This window comes from Malurus melanocephalus, unplaced genomic scaffold (genome assembly GCF_030028575.1).
Source record: "Malurus melanocephalus ecotype Western Australia unplaced genomic scaffold, MMel_1.1 scaffold_442, whole genome shotgun sequence".
In the NCBI taxonomy this organism is placed as follows: Eukaryota; Metazoa; Chordata; class Aves; order Passeriformes; family Maluridae; genus Malurus; species Malurus melanocephalus.
Window position 1 is genome coordinate 367,131 of NW_026623674.1, and position 20,889 is coordinate 388,019.

General features: G+C 44.8%; 1 protein-coding gene across 3 annotated transcripts in view; it reads left to right on the top strand.

The window, feature by feature from the left end:
• EYA3 (EYA transcriptional coactivator and phosphatase 3) overlaps window positions 1-20,889 on the top strand; it is a 45,721-nt gene that overhangs the window by 21,281 nt on the left and 3,551 nt on the right. For 2 of the 3 annotated variants that reach the window (XM_057380295.1, XM_057380294.1), the window contains 10 exons: window positions 9,460-9,542; window positions 10,949-11,132; window positions 13,545-13,684; window positions 14,629-14,712; window positions 15,304-15,393; window positions 16,657-16,715; window positions 17,688-17,845; window positions 19,361-19,475; window positions 19,870-19,991; window positions 20,238-20,338. In XM_057380295.1, the coding sequence (XP_057236278.1) occupies window positions 9,460-9,542; window positions 10,949-11,132; window positions 13,545-13,684; window positions 14,629-14,712; window positions 15,304-15,393; window positions 16,657-16,715; window positions 17,688-17,845; window positions 19,361-19,475; window positions 19,870-19,991; window positions 20,238-20,338 (1,136 nt within the window). Of the gene's footprint in view, window positions 1-4,830; window positions 4,969-9,459; window positions 9,543-10,948; window positions 11,133-13,544; window positions 13,685-14,628; window positions 14,713-15,303; window positions 15,394-16,656; window positions 16,716-17,687; window positions 17,846-19,360; window positions 19,476-19,869; window positions 19,992-20,237; window positions 20,339-20,889 lie in introns of all 3 variants that reach the window. The other variant, XM_057380293.1, reaches the window with a different exon arrangement.

A 20,889-nucleotide genomic window follows, 5' to 3' on the forward strand; every position in this document is an offset into this window, starting at 1 on the left:
ACTAAGCCCTCTTTATAGCCATGTCTTATATTTCCAGTCTTGGCAAATGTGTGAAGGGTCAGAGTTGTGTTGTCACTAAAGACCTACAGGGTTTGAGCTATCCAACCTGTGCAGGGATAGGGAAACACAGCTCTGGGGTGTTGGACTGCTTTAGAAGCTAATGGCTGACTTTCTCCGTGGTGTATAAAGGAAGCTGAGGGTGAATAGTGCAGATAGAAAAATACATAACTTCTGGGTGGGTTAGCTAGTGAAAGGAGCTGCCTGGTCTTTCCTTATACTCTGTATATTAGAATCATAGAATATATTGAGTTGGAAGGGAATTACAAGGATCACTGAATCCAACTTCTGGACCTGACAGACCCTGCAACAGCCCCACCCTGGGCTCCCCTGGCAGCGCTGTCCCAACGCTCCTGGAGCTCTGGCAGCCTCGGGGCCGGGACCATTCCCTGGGGAGCCTGGGCAGTGCCAGCACCCTCTGGGGACAGAAGAACCTTTCCCTGGGGAGCCTGGGCAGTGCCAGCACCCTCTGGGGACAGAAGAACCTTTCCCTGCTCTCCAGCCTGAGCCTGCCCTGGCCCAGCTCCAGCCCTTCCCTGTCCCTGTCCCAAGGATCGGAGCTGCCCCTCGGGAGGAGCTGCAGCCCCCGCTGAGCTCTGCCCTCAGTGTCCTCTGCTCCAGCTGAACACACCAAGTGCCCTCAGCTGCTCCTGCTGTGACCCCTTCAGACCATTCACCATCCTCATGGCCCTCCTTTGGACATTCTCCAATAGCTTTAGGTCCTTCATGTRTTGAGGCACCCAAAACTGCCCCAGCACTCAAGGTGAGGCCACTCCAGTGCAGAGCAGAGTGRGACTGTCCCCTCTCTGGCCCAGCCAGCAATGCTGTTCCTGATGCCCCCAGGACATGGATGTTTTGGCTGCCAGGGCACTGCTGTCTCATGTTCAGCTGGCCATTGACCAGAACTCCCAGGTCTCTTTCCACAGGCTGCTCTCCAGCCTCTTGTTCTCTGCTCTGTACAAGCAGCCAGGACATKAAAGTGTCAGGCACTGCGGGAAAAAGCAAACCCATGACTGGCTATCTTCACACACATACCAAATTATCTAACTCATTATTAGAAATTAACATTTTAACTTCTCTTTTCATCTTCAATGTTGCCCAACTTGGTTTTGTATGTAAATATTGTATAATGTTGCCAGCTCTCAAAAATGGAAGCTAGCAGAGGCTGTTTTATCCCTTAGCAGGTGACATTGATGAGAGGGGAGAGCATCACCCTCCTGTKCAGGGAACATGGGAGAGCACCCCAGCTGCCCAGGGAAGTGGTRGAGTCACCACCCYTTGCAGTGTTCARAAAACAYATGGATATGGCACTTGAGGACATGGTTTAGTGGTGGACATAATGATGGTGCTGGGTTTATGRTTGSACTTGATGATATTAGAGGTCTTTTCCAATKTYAACARTTCTGTGAWTCTGARTAGCTGTCTCAGGRGCTTGTGGTCATGCTGAATAACTGCRTGAACTGAGCCTCTTGCAGATTGATCTGTAGTGCTAAAATCTTGGTACCTTGTTGTGCCTAAGGATTAATTTTTCTTAGATGTCTTTGAATAAAAACAGCTATATTTTTGGCTTTTGTTARCTGCTGACAGAGCATGGGCTTTTCTAAACATTACAAAACAATTGATTTGTCATGATATATTTGAAAGATGTGTAGCAAAGATAGTGAATCCAGACTTGTCTTTGTTAAACAGATGTTAAATTTCTAATACTGTTGTTACTAATGGTTGCTGGACCATACTCCTTACTGGGTGCCTGCACTTTGGTTTCAGTGCCTTGTTGCTGTTTTTTGCTGCATCAGAACTGTGGCTGATGTTTTCCTTTGCTTCATTTTTATGGTGGTTTTTGATAGTTTGTTGTGCATGGTGCACTGAGGCTGCTTTTGTGTGTTTTAAAGGCAAATATTTGTAAATATGTGGAGTACTGCAGTGAAGTTGTTTTAAAAGGTGGTTTAGACTTATTTTTACAATTTTGGAGGGAGGGAGTGAGGGTGTAGGGGTTTTATAAGAGTATTGTGTGTGTGATGTTCTAGTGGTGGCTATATTTGGGGGTGTGCTTGTTTTTTTAAATCCAAAGGCTCTGGAATGCAGGGGTACTGATTCAGTATTATACTCTGAATGGGGCACTAGAAATTCTTCTGAAGACCTGGAAAGAGATCTGCATTTTCTGTTGACTTCAAAGGAATTTTAGTCTGTAAAACATCCCAAATGTGATCAATTACTGAAATGTCTGGTATGGATATTGAGGTCTGTTGTTAAACACTTGAATTTTTAGTGTGAAATCAAGTGTTAGGAAGATGTTAAAAGTCATTATTTCTAGTAGTAGAAATCATWCTGTAGTGGTACCTGCTGAGCCATACTGAGAAGATGGACCTTGCATGGTGTGACAGAGAGGTGGAGGGTAGAGGACTGAATGTACACACTGAAGAGGAAATTCTGGAATTTGTTTCTGCTCATAAAATCTCCAGTGAGCAGATTAAGGCCAACAAGTTAGTCAAATGTTTTACCAGCATCAGAAGGCTTGTTTCAGAGGTTGGTGTGTCTTTGTAGTGTGTATTTATTTCTATGCCAGAAAGAAGGCACCATGGATTATCTAACTGGAACAAACCAGTATGAAATTCAAGCAAGTTGACAAATACAAGCATAGTCTTGAGGTGGCTGAAGTCATGATGCTGCTTTTTAGAAAACGGTGACCAGTGCTCTTGCTGATTTATCACCTCTCTTGGTGTTCTAGTGTATTGTTCTGCATGGAATGCCCTTGTGGTCTGGAGATATTTTATTAAAGAAGCATTAAAATAAGCACAGTGACATCCAGGCTGCATATGTGWGACTGTAAATTGGTGTTAGAAACACCGTGGATATGATAGTTTACATTAACTCAAGAAAAGCTTAGAAGTGATAGTCTGTCCTGTGTGGGGCCTTTCCATGTAGATGTGTGCTGTGCCATTCTGTGTCATACAGTGCTGCCATTGAACATGGAGGAGTCTCATTCCCCTTCTCACTAGCTCATAACGCTGTCCTGCACAATGAGAGGGGAAGGACATGCCACCAGGCCAGTTGTGTGCCCTGCTCTGTAGAAAGTGGTATGTGTCTGTGGCAGGAAGACAGTCATGGAAGGCAGGATCTGAAAGATGCCTTAGCACATGATCTGAATCAGCTCCTGCTCTGGCACCCAGCCAGCTCTGCCAGMACCTCTGGGTATGTCTGACCTGGTGCCACACTCCCTGGGTGGTCATTATCCTACAGCATTCAGGGTGGGTTTGTGTCACACTCTCAGGTTGTTTGGCACTTCTGCATGTCATGACCATCACATTGTGTCATTGTCTGTTCTTTGTCCCTTTGTCTTGTGCCATATGGAGCTTCTGGTTACTGTCCCCTAGATAAACTGCTCACCCATTTGGAGATGGTGGCACTCCCTTTCCAGACTAAACAAACACAGCTACTCCCACTCTCCTTGGAGGATCTATTTCCCATATACTTTGTTCTGGAGTTTGTGCAGTGTATCTATAGTCTTTCTTRAATCAGCCTTTYCTTTTTATTTGCTAATTATTGAGGTTCTGGAGGTTTGAAACCTTAACAAAGACACAACTTGAGAGTCAAGGGGTCAAACCCTGGGGTGGCTGTATAGAGAAGAGTGATTTAAGTTTACCCATAGGTGTCAGTTTGAGATCAGATATGGAAATAAATCAAAGGGCTGTTGCAGAAATCTGACAAAGCTGCAACATGGAGCGACCTCTTGGAGCTGCTGCTCTTGTCCAGTTCGATGGAGTCTTCTATGTTTTCTAGGTAAGAAACCTAGATTTCATAGCCCGTCCTACTAGAGGGGGTGAAGGGCTGCAGGTAGCTTCTGCATCCTTGGTGCTGGTTTTGGGATGTTTATAAAGGAGGGTGGTCTTTCTGATGGCCCTGARCTGTGTCTAGCTTCAAATGTCCTTTGTTCTTCTGCTTTGCACACTCATGCTTGATTTCAAATAGATCCTCTCAAAATATTTCTGCTTTCTAACCAGGGCCAAGGAGAGTTGTCTTTGACTTTGGCTGTAGATTTCGAGACAGTGAAATGAAAGCCTGAAGAGCCCTGAGGAGTGAGACCTGAACTGAGCTGAGCTGCCTTAGTTGGACACTGTTGGCACCCATCAGTGCAGTGAGCTTGACCTTAACGTGGCACCTGAGCTGAACCACCCTGCTAAGTGTGCCCTGTACACATAATTACAATCACTCTGCTCTCTGTGCTGTGCCCAGGGTTGTTACAAAAGCTTTCAAAAGCAACAGGAAATCTAGAAGGAACATTTTTTTTTAGCTCTATTTGTTGTTGTCAGTCTAGGAAAGTTACTGACTTGTGGCTTGTTTTAAAATATTTAATCAAAGGCCCAGTGAAGTAGTGGAAGCACTGAGCTTGGCCTTCACAGATCCCAACTCAAGCCTTGCTGTGTTACAGCTGATGCCACTTGCAGTGCTGTGCAGCTCAGCCCAAGATCACAGCTATTGGCAGGTCCTTTGTCTGCATGGAGCAGTGAATCTTAGTGACACAAACAGTTAAAAGTTAGTTAAAAGCTTTGCAAATTAGTCTTCTTGGTGCTTTTAATTTTCTCTTTTTCAGCCATTTTGTCACCAGCTCTAATCCTTGCACAGCCTGACAGTCAGCGCTTGCTGGAATTAAACATTTTCTATGCGTCATTTGTTACTTGCTTTTGTGATGAGCAAAAACCTTAATCTGAGGTAGCAGCATGCTGTTTGGTCCCAGCATATTTGTTTGTAACTGGTCCAATTTATCTGATTCAGGTGCACTGTGGCCAGGTATGAAACCTGAAAGTGGTTTAATTCAGACTCCATCTACAAGTCAGCACAGTGTTCTTACCTGCACTACAGGGTTAACCACAAGCCAGCCCAGCCCAGCACATTATTCTTATTCCATTGAAGGTAACTTGGCATGGTTTTTATCTGCATCTCTCTCTACCTAACTGAGTCCAGATACCAAACTAGAGAGGCTTGCACGCTTGTTCTTGGTTTGTGCATGCTTCTTCATGCTTTGCCTCTTTTCTCTTTGTGCCTATGTGTGTYTGGGTTCATATTTGCCTCGTACCTGTGTGTGCACCAGGCTGGCTCGTTGGTGCCATGCTGCTGGGCTGAACAGGGTGAAGAGCAARTGGGAAGGGGAAAGGAAACTAAATGTTGTGTTTTTGCATGCTTTACTGGGAATGCTCTTGCATTTCTCTTTGTTTGTGGTCTTTAGCTTGATGTCAGGAAATAACCCTGACTGAAGTTGGGTTTTTAAACGTCTGTTTTTAATTCCTTCTGGAGGTAGATGGCTCTTGAATATCACACACACACACACACTGGGTTGGTAGATCTGCTAGGAAGTGAATTTCTCAATATAGAACTACCATACAAATATTACAGTTTCCTGAAGTGTGCTACATCTCAGAAGGCAGGTGCTGAATTTCACCAACTTCCACAGCAGTTTTAGGAGTGAATGTGCCAGATACYTGAATAATGGGATATTGTTGCTTATGGCAAATATGTGTGAATTCATATCTCTTTTTTAGGCTGGATTTTTGTCATTTATGTTTTGGTGATGAGTTGTGAAAATTTGTCTCTTTCTCTGAAGATTCCTATAAAGCATTTCAGGAATTTGTATTCTGTTTCTTGTGGAATATTTTCACTGAATAATTCAGGGACTTCAGGAAATTTTTACTTCAGCTTCCTCCTCAAAGAGTTGTTGATACAGAATTCAGAACCAGGTTGCTCAGAGCTTTATCTAGTTGGGTCTCCAAAACATCCAAGACTGGAAATTTTGCCAGTTCCAGGACCTGACTATCAGTGTGATGAAACTTCTTTTCTTTTGTGAACTCAGAGTTTTCCCTCTTTCACGTTCTGACCATTTCTCTCCTCCTGCTGCTGCGCATCTGCAAAAAGTGCAGGTCCTCTCACTAATGTCCATGTAGGTACCAGCAGGCTGTGGTAGGTCCCCAAACCCACCTCCTCTCCTGGCTGAACATGTCCCTCTCCCCTGAAATGTCCCTTGCAGGGCACGTGCTTCAGATCCCTGACTGGTTTGGCATCTCTTTGCCAGACCCACTGAATTTTAGCAACATGTTTCATGTGCCTGAGGCCCCAAAATGAATGCCATAACCAGATGTGGTCTCATGAGAGCCAAGAAATGAGGATAAATCTTAAAATTAGCAGTGAGTGGGTTTTAGTATGTCTCTCACTGAGACTAAGGTCATTTGGTGTGTCATGGTACTTGCTCAGTTTGCATCATTGTGACAGTCAAGGGCCCAGTGTAATACTTATCCCTAATTCACTTTTCATCTTCATAACATGAAAACAATACTGGAAATTTTCCCCTCCTTCCAACATAACCCTCCTTCCCATACTCCCACCAGCAGAATGAATTGTTGTGTCTTACAGCACCAGCTTTAMCTGCCAAGGCTCAGGAATGGTTCTGCACATGACACCTGCCAGATTTCCCAGTGATGTCCCATGGGAAGCAGGTGGATCCCTGGGGACTGTGGAGGTGACAGACCCATGTCAGCCTCACTTTGTAGAGGAATTATAAAGTCACASACTGGTTTGGWCTGGAAGGGACCTCAAAGATCAACCACTTCCAACCCTTCTGCTGTGGGCAGGGACACCTTCCACTAGACCAGGTTGCTCCAAGGCCTGTCCAGCCTGGCCTTGGACACTTCCAGGGATGGGGCAACCACAGCTTCTCTGGGCACCCTYACAGCCAAGAATTCCTTCCCWATATCCCATCTAACCCTGTCCTCTGGCAGTGGGAATCCATTCCCCCTTGTCCTGTCACTCCAGACCCTCATCCAATGTTCTTCTCCAGCTCTCCTGGAGCCCCTCTTGATRCTGGAAGGGGCTCTGAGGTCTCCCTGGAGCCTTCTCTTCTGCAAACTGCACAACCCCAGCTTTGTCAGGCTTTCACACAGGAGAAGGATTTTCATCTGTGCTGCTGGGAGAATGTGTGATGTGAGAAGTTTGCTCTGCAGGCTGCTCTTTGAAAGTGTGCACAAGTCACCCCAAAGTGTGCACAAGTCACCCCAATTGTGCGAATGCTGTTTTTAGAAAAACTTTTTGCAGACTGGCAGGAAATTTTTAAAGATTTGCTATGTTTCCTTCTCAAACCCACCAAGGGGTCAGGTCAGTACAGGGGCTGGTGCCAGGGAGGTGGTGGAGAGCAGAAGCTGGAAGCAGAATTTCAGTGCATAGTTCTGGTTTTAACTCTTTGAAAATGATTAAAGCAAAACAAATTCGGATTAATAACGTAGGGGAGGTAGGGATGTGATGTCTGAGGATGAGGTCTGGAAGTGGGGGAAAAATCAAGAAGAGGAAAAGAATCATGGCATCTTTAACTGTGTACTTGTGTTTGCTGATCTTTTTAAACCTCAGACCTTGAAGTCATGTTTGGCAAATCCGTGCCAAATATTTTTGCATGGTTCTGGCCCATTCACAGGTAAAGGGAAGTGGCCCACAGTGCAGAAAGAATGGTTCATCTGTGTGGTGAGAACTGTTTGAAAAGATCTGATATGTAGCACTGTTTAGATACAGGATTATTAAAAAAACATGTTGGAGGGAGACCAGAGTTAAGATAAACAATGAAGTTCATATTAGGGAATGCCAAACCTTGGAATCTTTTTTTTCTGATTTCTTAGCTTCTGTACTCAATCTCAGTGGAGAAACAGCCTCTGCAGAGTGCCACAGATAAGAATCACTTTCCCTTTCCATAATAGTCTTGAGAGCAGTGGTGTAACAGTCTGTCTTTCATAGAGTTACTCTGCCCCGGCTGCATGGCAGGTTTTTTTAGTTAGTGAGGGTCTTTCTGCAGAGCTGGGCTTTGTGAGGACCCAGGAAGTGACCTTCTCTTAAGGTGATAACAGCCTTGATAATTTCCATAACATGCAGTTGGAAGGAGTTTTATTTGGAAACTCCCCCMTGTTTCTGAGCAGCTGCTTATGAGGAGTGTTTGTGACAGGTTCCTTGGCTCTCACAGCTGTACTTGAAGTCACTGTGGAGCTGCTGTAGGTCCTTGAGCATCTTCATTGCCATTRTTGCTGTTCAGTGCAGCCCTGTTGCCTTTTTCTAAAGGCTTCTGGGGCTAATTGCTTCCATTTTTTTCTGCTTCCACAGAGATGACACCCTTCATATTTCTCACCTCCTGTAAATACTGTGTATTTCTACACCTCTTTTAAGATGCGTTTCTTTTGTTTTCTTTTCTTATCTTTTTTTGAGGCATATTTTGAATCCATTCCTCTTTCCAGGAGCCAYCAGGTAGTATCTGTGCTTGCCATAGCACAACATACACTAGTAATGGTTCATGGTGGGTTTGTTTTTTTCTGGGGCAGCAGGACTGAAGCCTTCAGAAGCTTGACTTCTTAGGGTGAATTCTGCATGGTGGTATTTGAAGAAAATGAGGGTTTTTCTCAGTGATGGTAAAGTAGGGATACTGTGGATTTCTGCAAGTCTTTACAGAAGCAKCTAAGTGATTTTTTGTTTTATTTGTGTGCAGAAAAAGGCAGTTTAGAAAAGAAAATGGTTCTTGGTGGCATCTGGTTTTGTACATTCTGATTTTGTTCGTGCTGATTTAATTATTTGTTGTTATCATTGTGAGTCCCAAAACCCCCTGTTGAAGAATATTTCATGGAGTGGCCCTGTGTCTGCAACCCCCCAAAAACTGCTAAACGACTGGCATTCCCAAGTGCCCCTCTAGCAGCCTCTTCTGTGTTTTGGGAGAACTGAATGCAGTGATATGAAGGCTATGAAACATCTTCAAGTTGATACTAACAACTGCACGTCTCTAAGAATTTGTCCTGTGAGCTGCTAACAGATTATTTCAGAAAGTCACATCCAAAAAATAGTTCTAGACACAGGGATGTTGGGAGAGATGTTCACTTTCTCCGGTAGGAAACACTCTCTTTCTACATTTGAAACATTCCTGATGTTTCCTTAAATTTTTAGTCTAATTAGACTAAATGCTAAGTTCATTGCAGAAATTTTTCTTTTTAGCAGAACGGATTTAAACACTTTAATGTCCTTTTTCTTGGTTTATTCTGATTCATTGTCAACTGCTACTGATTGAGCATCAGAATGTGATTGTCRTCTTATCAAAACATGTAGCAAAGATGTAAAACTTTTTTAATTCTATGCCAGTTGCTTAACAACCATGGAGGGAAAAGGTTTCTGAACCATTTGAAAGGATTGTTTTTAAAGATGTACTATCTCTCCTTCCCTGAAAGCCCAATTGAAATTAAACTGGTGCCAAAATACACCCCAGTCCTTTTTTGTCTGTTAGTAGCAGAGTGCTGCTGGAAGCATAAATGCTTGCACATTTGCCTAGTAAGTATTTATTTTACAATTTCTCAYGCTTTTCTAGAATATTTATTGCAGTAATTCTCAATTTTACAGCATCAACTACCAATGCCAGTCCAGTCTCTACATCCTCAACTGTTGTCAATATTTCCACGTCAGCAGTAGCCAGCATCTCACAGGTAAAACTTCCTTGCTAAATTTATGTGCAGCATCTCCTTTATCTTTGTTTAACATGTTACTCAAAAATAAGATAGGGACATCACTTTAAATGGAGCACGGTGGTATTGGAGTTGTGGGGCTCAGTGTATAACTCAAAGTCACCAAATCACTCCTTTGGTGTCTCTTTGACCATGGTGCTTCTCTGTTTGGCCTTTGCAACAAACTCACTTCATCTGTTCAAAGCTGTTGCCTCACCTGCAAACTGTGAGGTGAGGCTTAAACAGAGGTTTCTGCAAGAGAGGTGGAGGGGAAGAAACAATTCAGATATTTTGAGGACTAAACCTACAGGGAGGATTAGAGATGGATGTTTTTTGGAGACTTTTGTTCTCCCTTAGCAAGAATAGGAAGTGAGGTTGTACACAAACAAAACCCCAACCCAGTAAAGTWRGATGYRCATTCTGATGGCAGACTAGAACAAWGTGAAATGGCCCTGCAAACTAGGAAAGAGCATTTCCTCCCTGCCTTTTACCTCTGTGGGTGGTTAACTGCCATTCTGAGTACCTGGATATACAAAGGAAGACTTCAGTGTCCAACTTTCCAGAAAGAGAATACAGAAAGTGTGRAAAATGCAATGGATGCACAAAAATCCTTCTGTGCCTATGCTGTTGCTTTTTAAGCATAAACTTGCTTGGAATTRTAAAAGGACAAAAATATTTTCTTTTAGTCTTTCAGGCCAAGGTACCTGGTTCACAAACCCAGGCTGCTCTTCAAGGAAACCAGGAGAGCACAGTGTACCAAAAACAGTGGGATGTGACATTTGGGGTTGCTACTTTTTTTACTGTCAGTAGCAGAAATTAAAATCCTCAAGCACAGCTCCAGGTGCTCAGTGATCTGCTAAATTAATAAATAGTTTTCATAAATGGATGCCTTCCAGCACAGCAGGCAGAATTATTGCTTGATGAAGTGAGCACATGAGTAAGGGCCATTTTTCCTGTCGTTCTGCCCTCAGCCAGGCCCAAGGTCACTTTCTGTCACTGTCAGTACATTTGATATCAGGAAGCCAAATGCAAAACAAAATCACACATTCCAGAGCACAGAGAGCATTCTTATCTTGGCACCCACTCAACTCCCCTATYACTGTCACATCATTCATTATGAATTAATTTTTGCAGACACTGGCAGCAGAGGAGTGGCCCTGTGATCACTGGCCTCCTCTGCAAAACCTGCTTGTGCAGGGGCCATTGGGAAGCCAGAGCTCTCAGTCCTTTCTGGGAATATCTTACCATGCAGAATGAAACAGCATAAAGTCAGACTGTGCTCTTGCTGGGATTTTTCTTGGGCAGAATATTCTRGCACAAAAGTTATCCTGATTCAGAGTTTTTTCTGAATGTGGTGTCCTACCATTACTAACCCTTTCCTCCAACAGGAATATCCTACGTACACGATCCTTGGGCAGAGTCAGTACCAGACCTGTTACCCGAGCTCAGGCTTYGGAGTGGTGCCACCAGCAGACAGCAGCACAGAGAGCATGGCATTGGCCACAACCACGTACCCAGCTGAGAAACCAAACACCCTGGTGCCAGCACGGGCGGTRCAGAGACCTTCCTCTGGTGAGACAGGGTCTGCAAAATACCTCTGCTGAACAGTGCAGGGGGCAGGTGTGGGGAAACATCTCCAAAGGGTACCTGTAGCATCTTTTCATGCTGGGTTGGATGGGACTCTTGTCTTCCTTGTCAGACTGGTTTCACTGGTGTGCAGAGTGTTATGGTGGGCCAGCCAAACTCGGGTATCAGAGGCTTCCTACTGCTGTGATTCCAGGACACCTACCACGTGCTCTGTGTGCCCTACGGAGAGGGAGTGTGAGGAGTCACTTGMAGAGTTGCCAGCAGCAGCTCACTGGGGTCTGGATGTTTACTTTGGCTACAGGGTGGTTTCTTGTGTTCAGTCTCAATGGCTCCTGCTTCCTCTTTGTCTCCTGCAGCCAGGTGTTCAGAGTACCTGGCAGCCATGACAGAGCTGCCCGTCCCAGTTATGGGGAGTCCTCCAGGACTGCTCCTGCATTTTCTGTCACCCCTCTCRCTGAGCTGGTCTGTGATGTGGCCAGCAGTACATGCTTTCCTTTCCTCTGCCTTGTGATTTCCTTTCCTCTGCTGTGCTTTGCTGTGAGCACATCTGCAGAGCCATCAGCCACTGGCACTTGTCCGGTGAGAGAAGGTTTAAGATGGCAAGGGAAGTAGAAACTGTATTGAAAAGGTTTAGTTGCCTGTTCTGGAGAAATCTAATCTTTGGTCATTTCCACTAGTGCTGGGTTGTGTCCCATCCTCAGAAGTGTTAAATAAGAAATATCAAGGACAAGAGCAAAGACTTAGTGCCTTCTTCCGGTGCCTTGCGTAAGGAGTTAGGACATTGTCCCCTGTATTGTTGAGCAGTTTTAAATCGAAATCTGCTGTCTATTGCTGATTTCAAACTGGGGAAAAAAAAATCCAGATTCCAATCATTTTTGTTGGTGTCCTGGATCTAGTCAGGCTGGRGGAAACTTTCTTCCCAGTAGCTGTGCTGGTGCAGGATTCCTGGCTAAAACAATGCTGATAACACAGAGTGTTTTGGCTCCTGCTGAACAATTCTTGTACAGGGTCAGGGCTTTCTCCCCTCCACACTCCCAACAAGCATGCTTGAGATACACAAGACCCTGGAAGGGGACAGCTGGCATGAGGTGACTATAAGGGATTTTCCATACTGTATAATACCATCTTCAGCAATAAAAACTGAAGTAGAGGAAGAGGAGGGTGTGTGGGGCTTGGCTTCTAGGGTGAGTCTTGCTTAGAGAGGGGCTGGGTGTCAGCCTGTCTTTGCAGCCCTTTGCCTTATTTATCTTCCCCAAGTCCATCAGGAGTACCTGAGCTCAGCCAAGTCCTCCAGCTCAGTCACACAACCTGCAGGCAGGGATGGTGCCTGCCACTGAGCCAAGCATACAAATCTGTGGTCTGGGGCTCAGTGAAGTTCAGACCTGTCTCCTCTTTACCTGATGGGTTGCTATCGACAGGGGTGACAAACACACTGCTGTGATGTTATGCATCAAGATGTGTGGTGCTCCAAGCACTTTCCCTCTTTCAGGTAACAGTTGTCCTCTAGTTGAGGTGAGCAGCATCAGTTTTATCCATGAGAATTAGTTCTCTTTTGCTGCCTGAACCCAAACCTGACATACTGACCAGTTATTTCAAGGTCATGGGAATGGCCCAGTTGTTGATGTTTTCAGTGCCATTTTCTTAGCTCAGGAATTCTCCAGGTTCACCATTTTGCACTGATTTTCAYAGGAATTGCAATGTCTCATCTTCAAGCCCCAGACTGAATTAAAGCTCTTCCAAGCCCCCGTGCCCTCTGCCTTCTATCTATAGGTCTGGTCTTATTTTGGAGCTAGCTAGGCAGATGTCTGGAATGTTAATTCTTYTGCCTGAACTGTAATAAAAGATTCATAGGGTATCTCCCATCATGGTCCTTATACTTTGCACGTCCATATCAGTGATTTTTATGGAGGTTGTGTACTCTTTCCCTGGGAAGGGTGTTCTCACAGTAGCAGAACAGGCTGCATCACATACCCCTGTCAGTCATGGCCATGCTGCTTGGCCAAGGCTGTGTCTCCAGGGCCAGCATCATCCCTGTTACTCTTTTATATTCAATGGTCTATTAAATGAAACAGTTGAGTAATTAAGTAGTTCCAGGGCAGTGAAACAACTGCAGGGTTCCAGGTCTTAGGATGGAGGGTGCTCTGCTCTGGCTTTGCTCTGCAGGCAATAGCTCTTGCAATAGCTCTGTCCTGGGAGACTGAATTGAGGAGACACAGCTGTTTTGAAATTATGGGACAGAGAAATCATCATTTGTGTTCTAATCAGGGTTCAACTACCACTGCATCCGTGTAGTAAAGTCACATCTTACCTTTTGCAAAGGTGGTTTGTGGCCAGTGCTGAATTGGTGTTTGTTTTGAGACATGAGGGGATGAGAGGTGTGTGATTTCTTTCTTCTAGGAGATGCATCCACAAGTCCTTTGCTGCCAAGAGCAACWGCAAGTAAAGAGTTAGATGAGCAAGCACGAAAAAACATCCCTGGGAAGAACAGAGGGAAGCGGAAAGCAGATACCTCCTCCTCACAAGACAGTGAACTAGAGGTAAATAGTGATCTTCTTTTCTACAGGTAGCACTGCAGAATAGTGTGGTGGTGAAAATTCTCCTCCCTTTTTTTTCATTCTGTCTCCGTAGAAATAGAAGGGGATTATAGAATGATTTGGGTTGAAGGGACCTTTCAGGGTCATCTAGTCCAGCCACTCTGCAATGAACAGGGATATCTATAAATAGATATCCGGTTGCTCAGAGCTGTATCGAGCCTGGCCTTGAATGTTTCCAGGAATGGGGCATCCACTACCTCTCTGGAAAATCTGTGCCAGTGCCTCACCACTTTAATTGTAAAAGATGTCTTTTTTACATTCAGTCTAAATTTACTTTGAGTTTAAAACCATTCCCCCTTGTTCTATTGCTATAGGCTCTACTRAACRGTYTRCATGGGTTCAAATKGAAGGAGAGTAGGTTTAGATTAGATATTAGGAAAACAGGGAGAGAGTGCTACTGGCTTGTACTGGTGTCCACTCTGCCCTCCACCTTCTTCAGCCTGGACCAGTGTGAGGGGTTATTCCACCCCACATGTTGGCCCAGCTCTCAATATCAAAGTCCTTCTGTACCAATACCCTGCCATTGCTCATGGCAGCCCATTGCGTTATTTATAACAAAGATATCTCTGAGAAACACTATTTACCTGATCTTCTCCAGATCACAGGAAGTGATCACTTCTACCTCAGCAGGGYTCTAAAATTCATTAGCACTCTAAGCTTTACTTTTATTTAGAAATGTGTGTACTCCTGTGGCAGTATATAAAGTCCACTGCAATAAATTGAAGAGTTTAATGTGTTCAGCCTGTGAGATGAGAACTGTTGTTCACATAACAGCATAGTTAAAGCATAGTTCAGGTAACCACAAAATTAACTGTAAAATTTTCTCCCTTATGGTAGTTCAATGCCTGGAATATCCCTGCTCTAACCTGCTCTTGTTCTCTGTGCAGCGGGTGTTTCTCTGGGACCTGGATGAGACCATCATCATCTTCCATTCCCTTCTCACAGGGTCTTATGCTCAAAAGTATGGCAAGGTAATACTGTATTTTCCATGGAAGAAAACTCATTTCTGTCAGGCAGAATTAAATGTTAGTCTTTGGTAACCTAATAGAATATTTTTAACTGCATAAGGTGATAGTTTTAATTTGTTGGCAGTTTGGGCAGGGAAAGAACCAAATTTGGCTTTATACACAGCTAGGAAATGGACATCACCAACATATCCCTTCTAACAATGTAAGTCTGTCAGACTGGTTTTATCCTCATTGGGAACTACTGAGGTCCTAGCAGATACAGCAAGGAAGTGGTTTTTCTCCTTCAAAATACATTATTTTGTGAATCTATTATCAAAACAGATTTTTGAGTGTTTTGTATGAGCTGACTGTGAAAATGCATCAGTCTCTCCTGGGAGGCAGTGTTTTGTTAAATTTTGGGTCAGTGTATTATCAGAACGTGGAATTTTTTTTCCTTTTTTTTTAAATTGAATTGTTTAAACTATTTAATGTATCTGGAATTATGCCAGGCTAGACATACAGTGGAAAGCTCTGTGCAGTTTAACTGATGAGAGATGATGACCATTCCCTTCTGTTTGTATCCACGTGCACTTACTTTTTTTTGTGTTTTGCCAGGATCCAACTCTAGTGATTGGCTCAGGTCTGTCCATGGAAGAGATGATTTTTGAAGTTGCTGATACTCACTTGTTTTTCAATGACTTGGAGGTACATGGCAAATGTGTTTGAAAGGCAGAACTCCTCATTACCATGTCAGAACTACACTGCACTGTTTGTRAGGGCTCTGTGCCTCAGAGTCTCTTACTGCTTATTGTATGCACAGCCCAATCAGAGGTGCATTCTTAACTGAGACAGGCATTCTGCAGTCAGTGCAGGAGCTCTGCACTTCTAGTGTCAGGAGCTCTCTCAATTTCTTCTGCTTGAACCCATACAAATAAAAAGATGTCTGATCCATCCTGTATTTGCATTTCTGGTCAGCACCTTTGCTTCCATAGATCCTCTCTTGAAATGGAGACCTGAGATGTGAGGACAAGRCAGTCTTGAGGATGTCAGTTCTCAAAGTTTGTGACTAAACCAAGGACACAGTGCAGGAGGTGACTGTGGAACAGCTTTGAAGGACACACTGCATAGASAAGGAGGGCCCACAGCACCCTCCCTTTTTGAATATGTACAGGGGCCAGTTAGTTGTAGGTKTATCACTGATGCACAGCATGGAAAAACAAGATGTGTTTGTTGATGCAGAGTCTTAAGTGTTATTTCCATTATGGCTGTGACTACTGGGCAGCAGTGAACTTTGCAGAGGTGGCAATGGGTTATCTCCCTGCCTTAGGGGAAAAAAAAACCAACAGAAAATCAAATGAAAACACCTAATACAGTCTGTGCTGGAAAGGGAGTCATTGATGTGTTAGCTGTGTGCTCAGCTGCAGGATGTACTTGCTGTAGATGTTGGTTAGTGAGTTCAGTCAGCTGCACTAAGCACCAGAGCCATGGCAGTGCCACCACACTGTGGTTCTATTGGCTCGTGGTGGGAAAATGGAATAGCAGTGTTTGACCAGACARTGYRGTTTTGGGGTATTTTTGATTTGGTTTGCTTTGCTTTTCTGAAATGGCAGAAGGGTTTCAAGTGACAAGTGAGCTTTGAGTCCAACCTATTCAGTGAGTGTTGAAGTTAATTTTTTGCAGAAAACTAAAAGGCATAGGAATGTGCTTTTTTCAATCCTGTCTGGTACTTCAGATTTCAGGCTGGGCAAGGGCCTCTAGAGGTAGAGAAGTAAAACCCAATACTGGCAGATGGAGCTGCCAGTGGAAGTTCTCTGGGTTTGTGGAGGTAGTGTGGCATGGCTTGTTGCTGTTGGGAAGKGTGAAGGGATTGGTGTATATCACAGTTTCTTTCAATCTGCAAATGTCAGTGTRTTTCTGGATTACCACAACCTGACTTCGTCTGCATTTTTTTTTTTTTGTCTTTAACAGGAGTGTGACCAGGTACACATAGAAGATGTAGCATCTGATGACAATGGCCAAGATCTAAGGTAATGTACTGATGAATGCAGGAAATGTATTGCTGATATAATTAGGTTTTGTGGGAACTTCAAATAAAGATGTGGTTAAGGGATAGAGGTCAGCATTGTGCARGGGATGAAACCYGGCAAGCAGYRTTTGTTTGCTGGGGGCCATTTCTTTGAAGACTACAAAGAATTATGAGTTTTGAAATTATATTGTGAATTATATTGTCCACTGTTGAATGCTGCCTCTGTGCTCAATGACTTGTGAAGAATGGAGAACCAACACTTCAGATCTCATGAGAACAGCATTAGACAAGTAACCTATTCTAGTGGAACAAATCCCTGCCCATGGTGGGTGTTTAGAATGAGATGATCTTGAGGGTCCTGTCCARCCTAAACCATCCTGTGATTCCATGATCTTGACCTTTGAAAGTCCTGCTACGGTTTGCATCCCTCTGAGAGCTGATGGTCCTCACTATCAAACAAGGTGAGGTAGTAGTTTGTACTGAGCTGAATTGGCTCATGAAAAGGTCTGAGAAATGTCTGTCAGAAAAAAAGAAATACAGGGAAAGTGGTGAAGCAGGACTTTCTTCTTGCAGTCATAAGCTGGTGAAGCAGATTGTGGAGCTGGAGTTGTGATGGAAAGGCATGAATGTTATCGAAGATGTTGTGCTGGGGTTTATTGCTGCAGGATGAGGAAGGGTTCAGTGAAAAGATGCTCTGTATGGCAGAGGAGTGAGCAGCCAAAGAGGAAAGGAAGGTTTTGTAGTGAAGGATGTGAAAGGAGTTGTATCAGCAGCAGTTCAGAGCCAGCAGCARCTGTAGCTGGATGTCAGCATGCATTTGCACAGAACTGGGCTCTGGTCTCTGGGTGCCACGGTGCTTGTGCAGCTCCTCTCCTCTCCAAGGTGTTTTCCAGCTGCTGTCAGCACAGCCTGCCAGAAACACTGCAGTGGTTCTGCTGCTGTGGCACACCTAACATCTGCTTTCCTGGAACAGCAACTACAACTTCTCCACGGATGGATTCAGTGGCTCGGGAAGCAATGCCAACCACAGCTCCTCAGTGGGTGTGCAGGGAGTGGACTGGATGAGGAAACTGGCCTTCCGCTACCGCAGGGTACGCGAGATCTACAACAAATACAAAACTAACGTTGGAGGTGAGTGGTCACCTGCACTGAGATCTGGGCACTGAACAGAGCTTGTGGGGCCAGACTCCATCCTTCCTCAGAGCTTTGGCTTTCCTGATGTGTGGACATGAGAAGTAAACCATTCTCCTAGCGTTAACTGGGATCAAATCTCCATGGAGTTTTAAGAGGGCATGTCTTCCAAAACTGAACAGTGTGCCAATGCAGCCACGATTATCATGGAGATAAGGCTGGTCACTCAGTACTAGAGGTAAAAGTTTTGGTACAAATAGTATCCCTTTGCTAATTTGGTATGAAAGGCTGCCTGGCACTCTGCTCAGCAGTGGCCTGAAGGACTCATTTGCCATGCTGCTCAGGACATCTCATTCATGTCTCCACAAAGTCTGTCTTTGGTTGTGCCCTTGTCAGGAAATAACAGTGGTCACCCCTGGGCTGTCAGACCCACAGTCAGACATGACTTCTCTGCTCTCTCTTCCCAAAGTCACTTAAAGGCTTCTAGTTTTGCTTCCCTTCCAACTCCAAAGCAGTCATAATGATGCAAACCATAGTGAGCAAATGGAGATGAATTTTCTGTTTATTCTGATCTTGGCACTGTGAGCCCTGGAAAAGGGATGCTGCTGGAGCAGCTGACTTGGCCTGGTTGACTGTGGGTTTGGGTATCCTTTGCCTAACAAATACCTTGATAGATGGTTTTCTTGGACATACTTTCTGAAAACTAGATGTTCAAAGCTACAACTTTCATCATTAAAAATCTGCCTGTATGGTCTGCAGTTCAGTGTGTTGCAGTTACSTGATTTCTTGTAGGGATCAGATCACGATTCTGCATTTTGCATGTGGGAGACCTGGGTGCAAGTTTTTCATGATGAAGCAGCTGTCAGTACAGCCTGCTGTGGGTCCCCCTGTAGTTTCATTGCAGAGGAGTGGTGTAACAGAGGGCTTGGAGGGTACGTCATGGATAGAAATTGGAGAGAGGTTCAGGCTCCACATGCTTAGTTGTTGCTGTATTTATTGTCAGGAGTAGAAATGGGCTCCACTTCTGTCTGCTTTTAATTCAAAACTGGAGRTTTGATGAAAATACTTTAAAGAGATTACAAACACGGAATAAAAGAAGGGGGGGTTGTTCAAAAAAGATATGTAAAATGGCTTAAAGTGGAAAGCGTCCTTGGAAAGCAGAAAGTYAGAGAGGGTGACTGTAAGAGTTCCTTCCTGTGCTCTGTGGCCTTGGACCCCTGCTACTGTGAGTGCTTTGTATGAGAGAAGTGCCTTTGATTGCCTGTGTCCTGAGAAATACTTTGAAATAATCACAGAAAAGTGTCTGCCCAGTTTCCCACACTCAGACTCCTGGATGGATCTCTGGGCTCACTTGTGTCACTGGGAGCCRATTTCTTTCATTGCTTTGAGTCAGGCAGTCCAGCTTCCAGARGCCTTCAGTTCTGTTATTTATTGCAGAACAGTCAGTTGGTGCATTAGGGGATGGCTCTCCCCATGTCAGACTTGCCAAGCAAACACAGGTTCCTTACCTTCCAGGCCTGCTTAGCCCCCAGAAGAGGGAAGCTCTGCAGCGACTGAGGACCGACATAGAAGTGCTGACAGATTCCTGGCTGGAAACTGCGTTGAAGTCCCTGCTGCTCATCCAGTCCAGGTATGGAATCTGGAAGTTCACACGAGGTTTTGTCAGCCCTTTCTCACCCTCGGGTTCACGTGCAGCRCTGTGAACTGCCCCTGTCACACTGCTGCTGCTTGGCAAGGCTGATGAGAGGCCAAGGGACTGAGGGTGACAACACCCCGGAGCACCCTGTAGGATTTCTGTGCTGCAACACCTCTAGTTGGGGAAGTCCTTATGCTCACCAAATGGCTTTTCTGACAGAGAATTCTGCCAGAAGCAAACAAGCAAAAATTGTGAAGCCTTGGCCTCAAACATCCTGAGAGCAGGACAGCAAAGCACATGGCGCTTGGGGAAGCTGAACAGACTGCCTGGAGCARTCTTGGCACTGCTGCCTGTAGATGTGCTGTTACAAGTGTTTTTCTTCTTTTAGAAAAAACTGTGAGAACATCCTCATCACAACCACCCAACTGATGCCAGCTCTTGCCAAAGTTCTCCTGTATGGATTGGGCGAGGTGTTTCCCATCGAAAATATTTATAGTGCTACAAAAATAGGTAAGGGATTGTGCCAAGTCTCTGGCACTGCAGCATCTGCTGAGGATTAGCTGGGAGTTTTACATGGGGAAATGCAATTTCTGCAGCTGAACAGCCCCRTGCTGTGGTCCAGCTGGGCCTTGGGAGCTAAATGGGTGTTACCCCTGCCAGTCAGACAATAAGTGTTTCTGTACTGGGAGGAAGGGACCTCTTCAGGCTCTATTTCTGTCTGCTTGAGATTCCTTACAGGGGAATTGTCTTCGGCAGGTAAAGAGAGCTGCTTCGAGAGGATCGTGTCACGGTTTGGAAAGAAGGTCACCTATGTGGTGATTGGAGATGGGCGYGATGAGGAGGTTGCAGCCAAGCAGGTGGGTCTGACTGCAGAGGTGGAGCAATGCTGGCAGGCATTTTGCCTACAAGAACTCTTGTTCCAAGGCTGAACTCTTCAGGCTGGGACAGCCTTTGATGCGAGAGATGTGTTAAGATGGGCAGTTTTCTGGCTCCTGGGTGTTCATAAAGTTTCTCTTTTACTATTGTTTAGGATTGCATATAACACTGTCCCTGTCAGCAGTGTCTTGTGTAGCATGTTGAAAGGTTGGATTCAATGATCTTGGARGTCCCTTCCATCGYTGATGATTCTAGGGTTCTATATCCTGATTGTAGCTGGTGRCAATGCAGGATAATGCAGTTTCTCAGGAGCACAGAGGAGTCAGGGCTCAGGAGCAGCAGCAGATCAATACAGCACCTGCCATTAGGCTGGGTTACAAACAAGGAGCAGAGTTTGATTTGACAAGCCTGAATGGATTGTTCCGTTGTGCTAATTAGCAGTGAAGTGCAAAGATGACTGTCARGACCTTGACTGCAGGCTTCACACATTCTGCCATGTGCCAGAGCTGTCATCTGTGCAGGTTCTATGGGG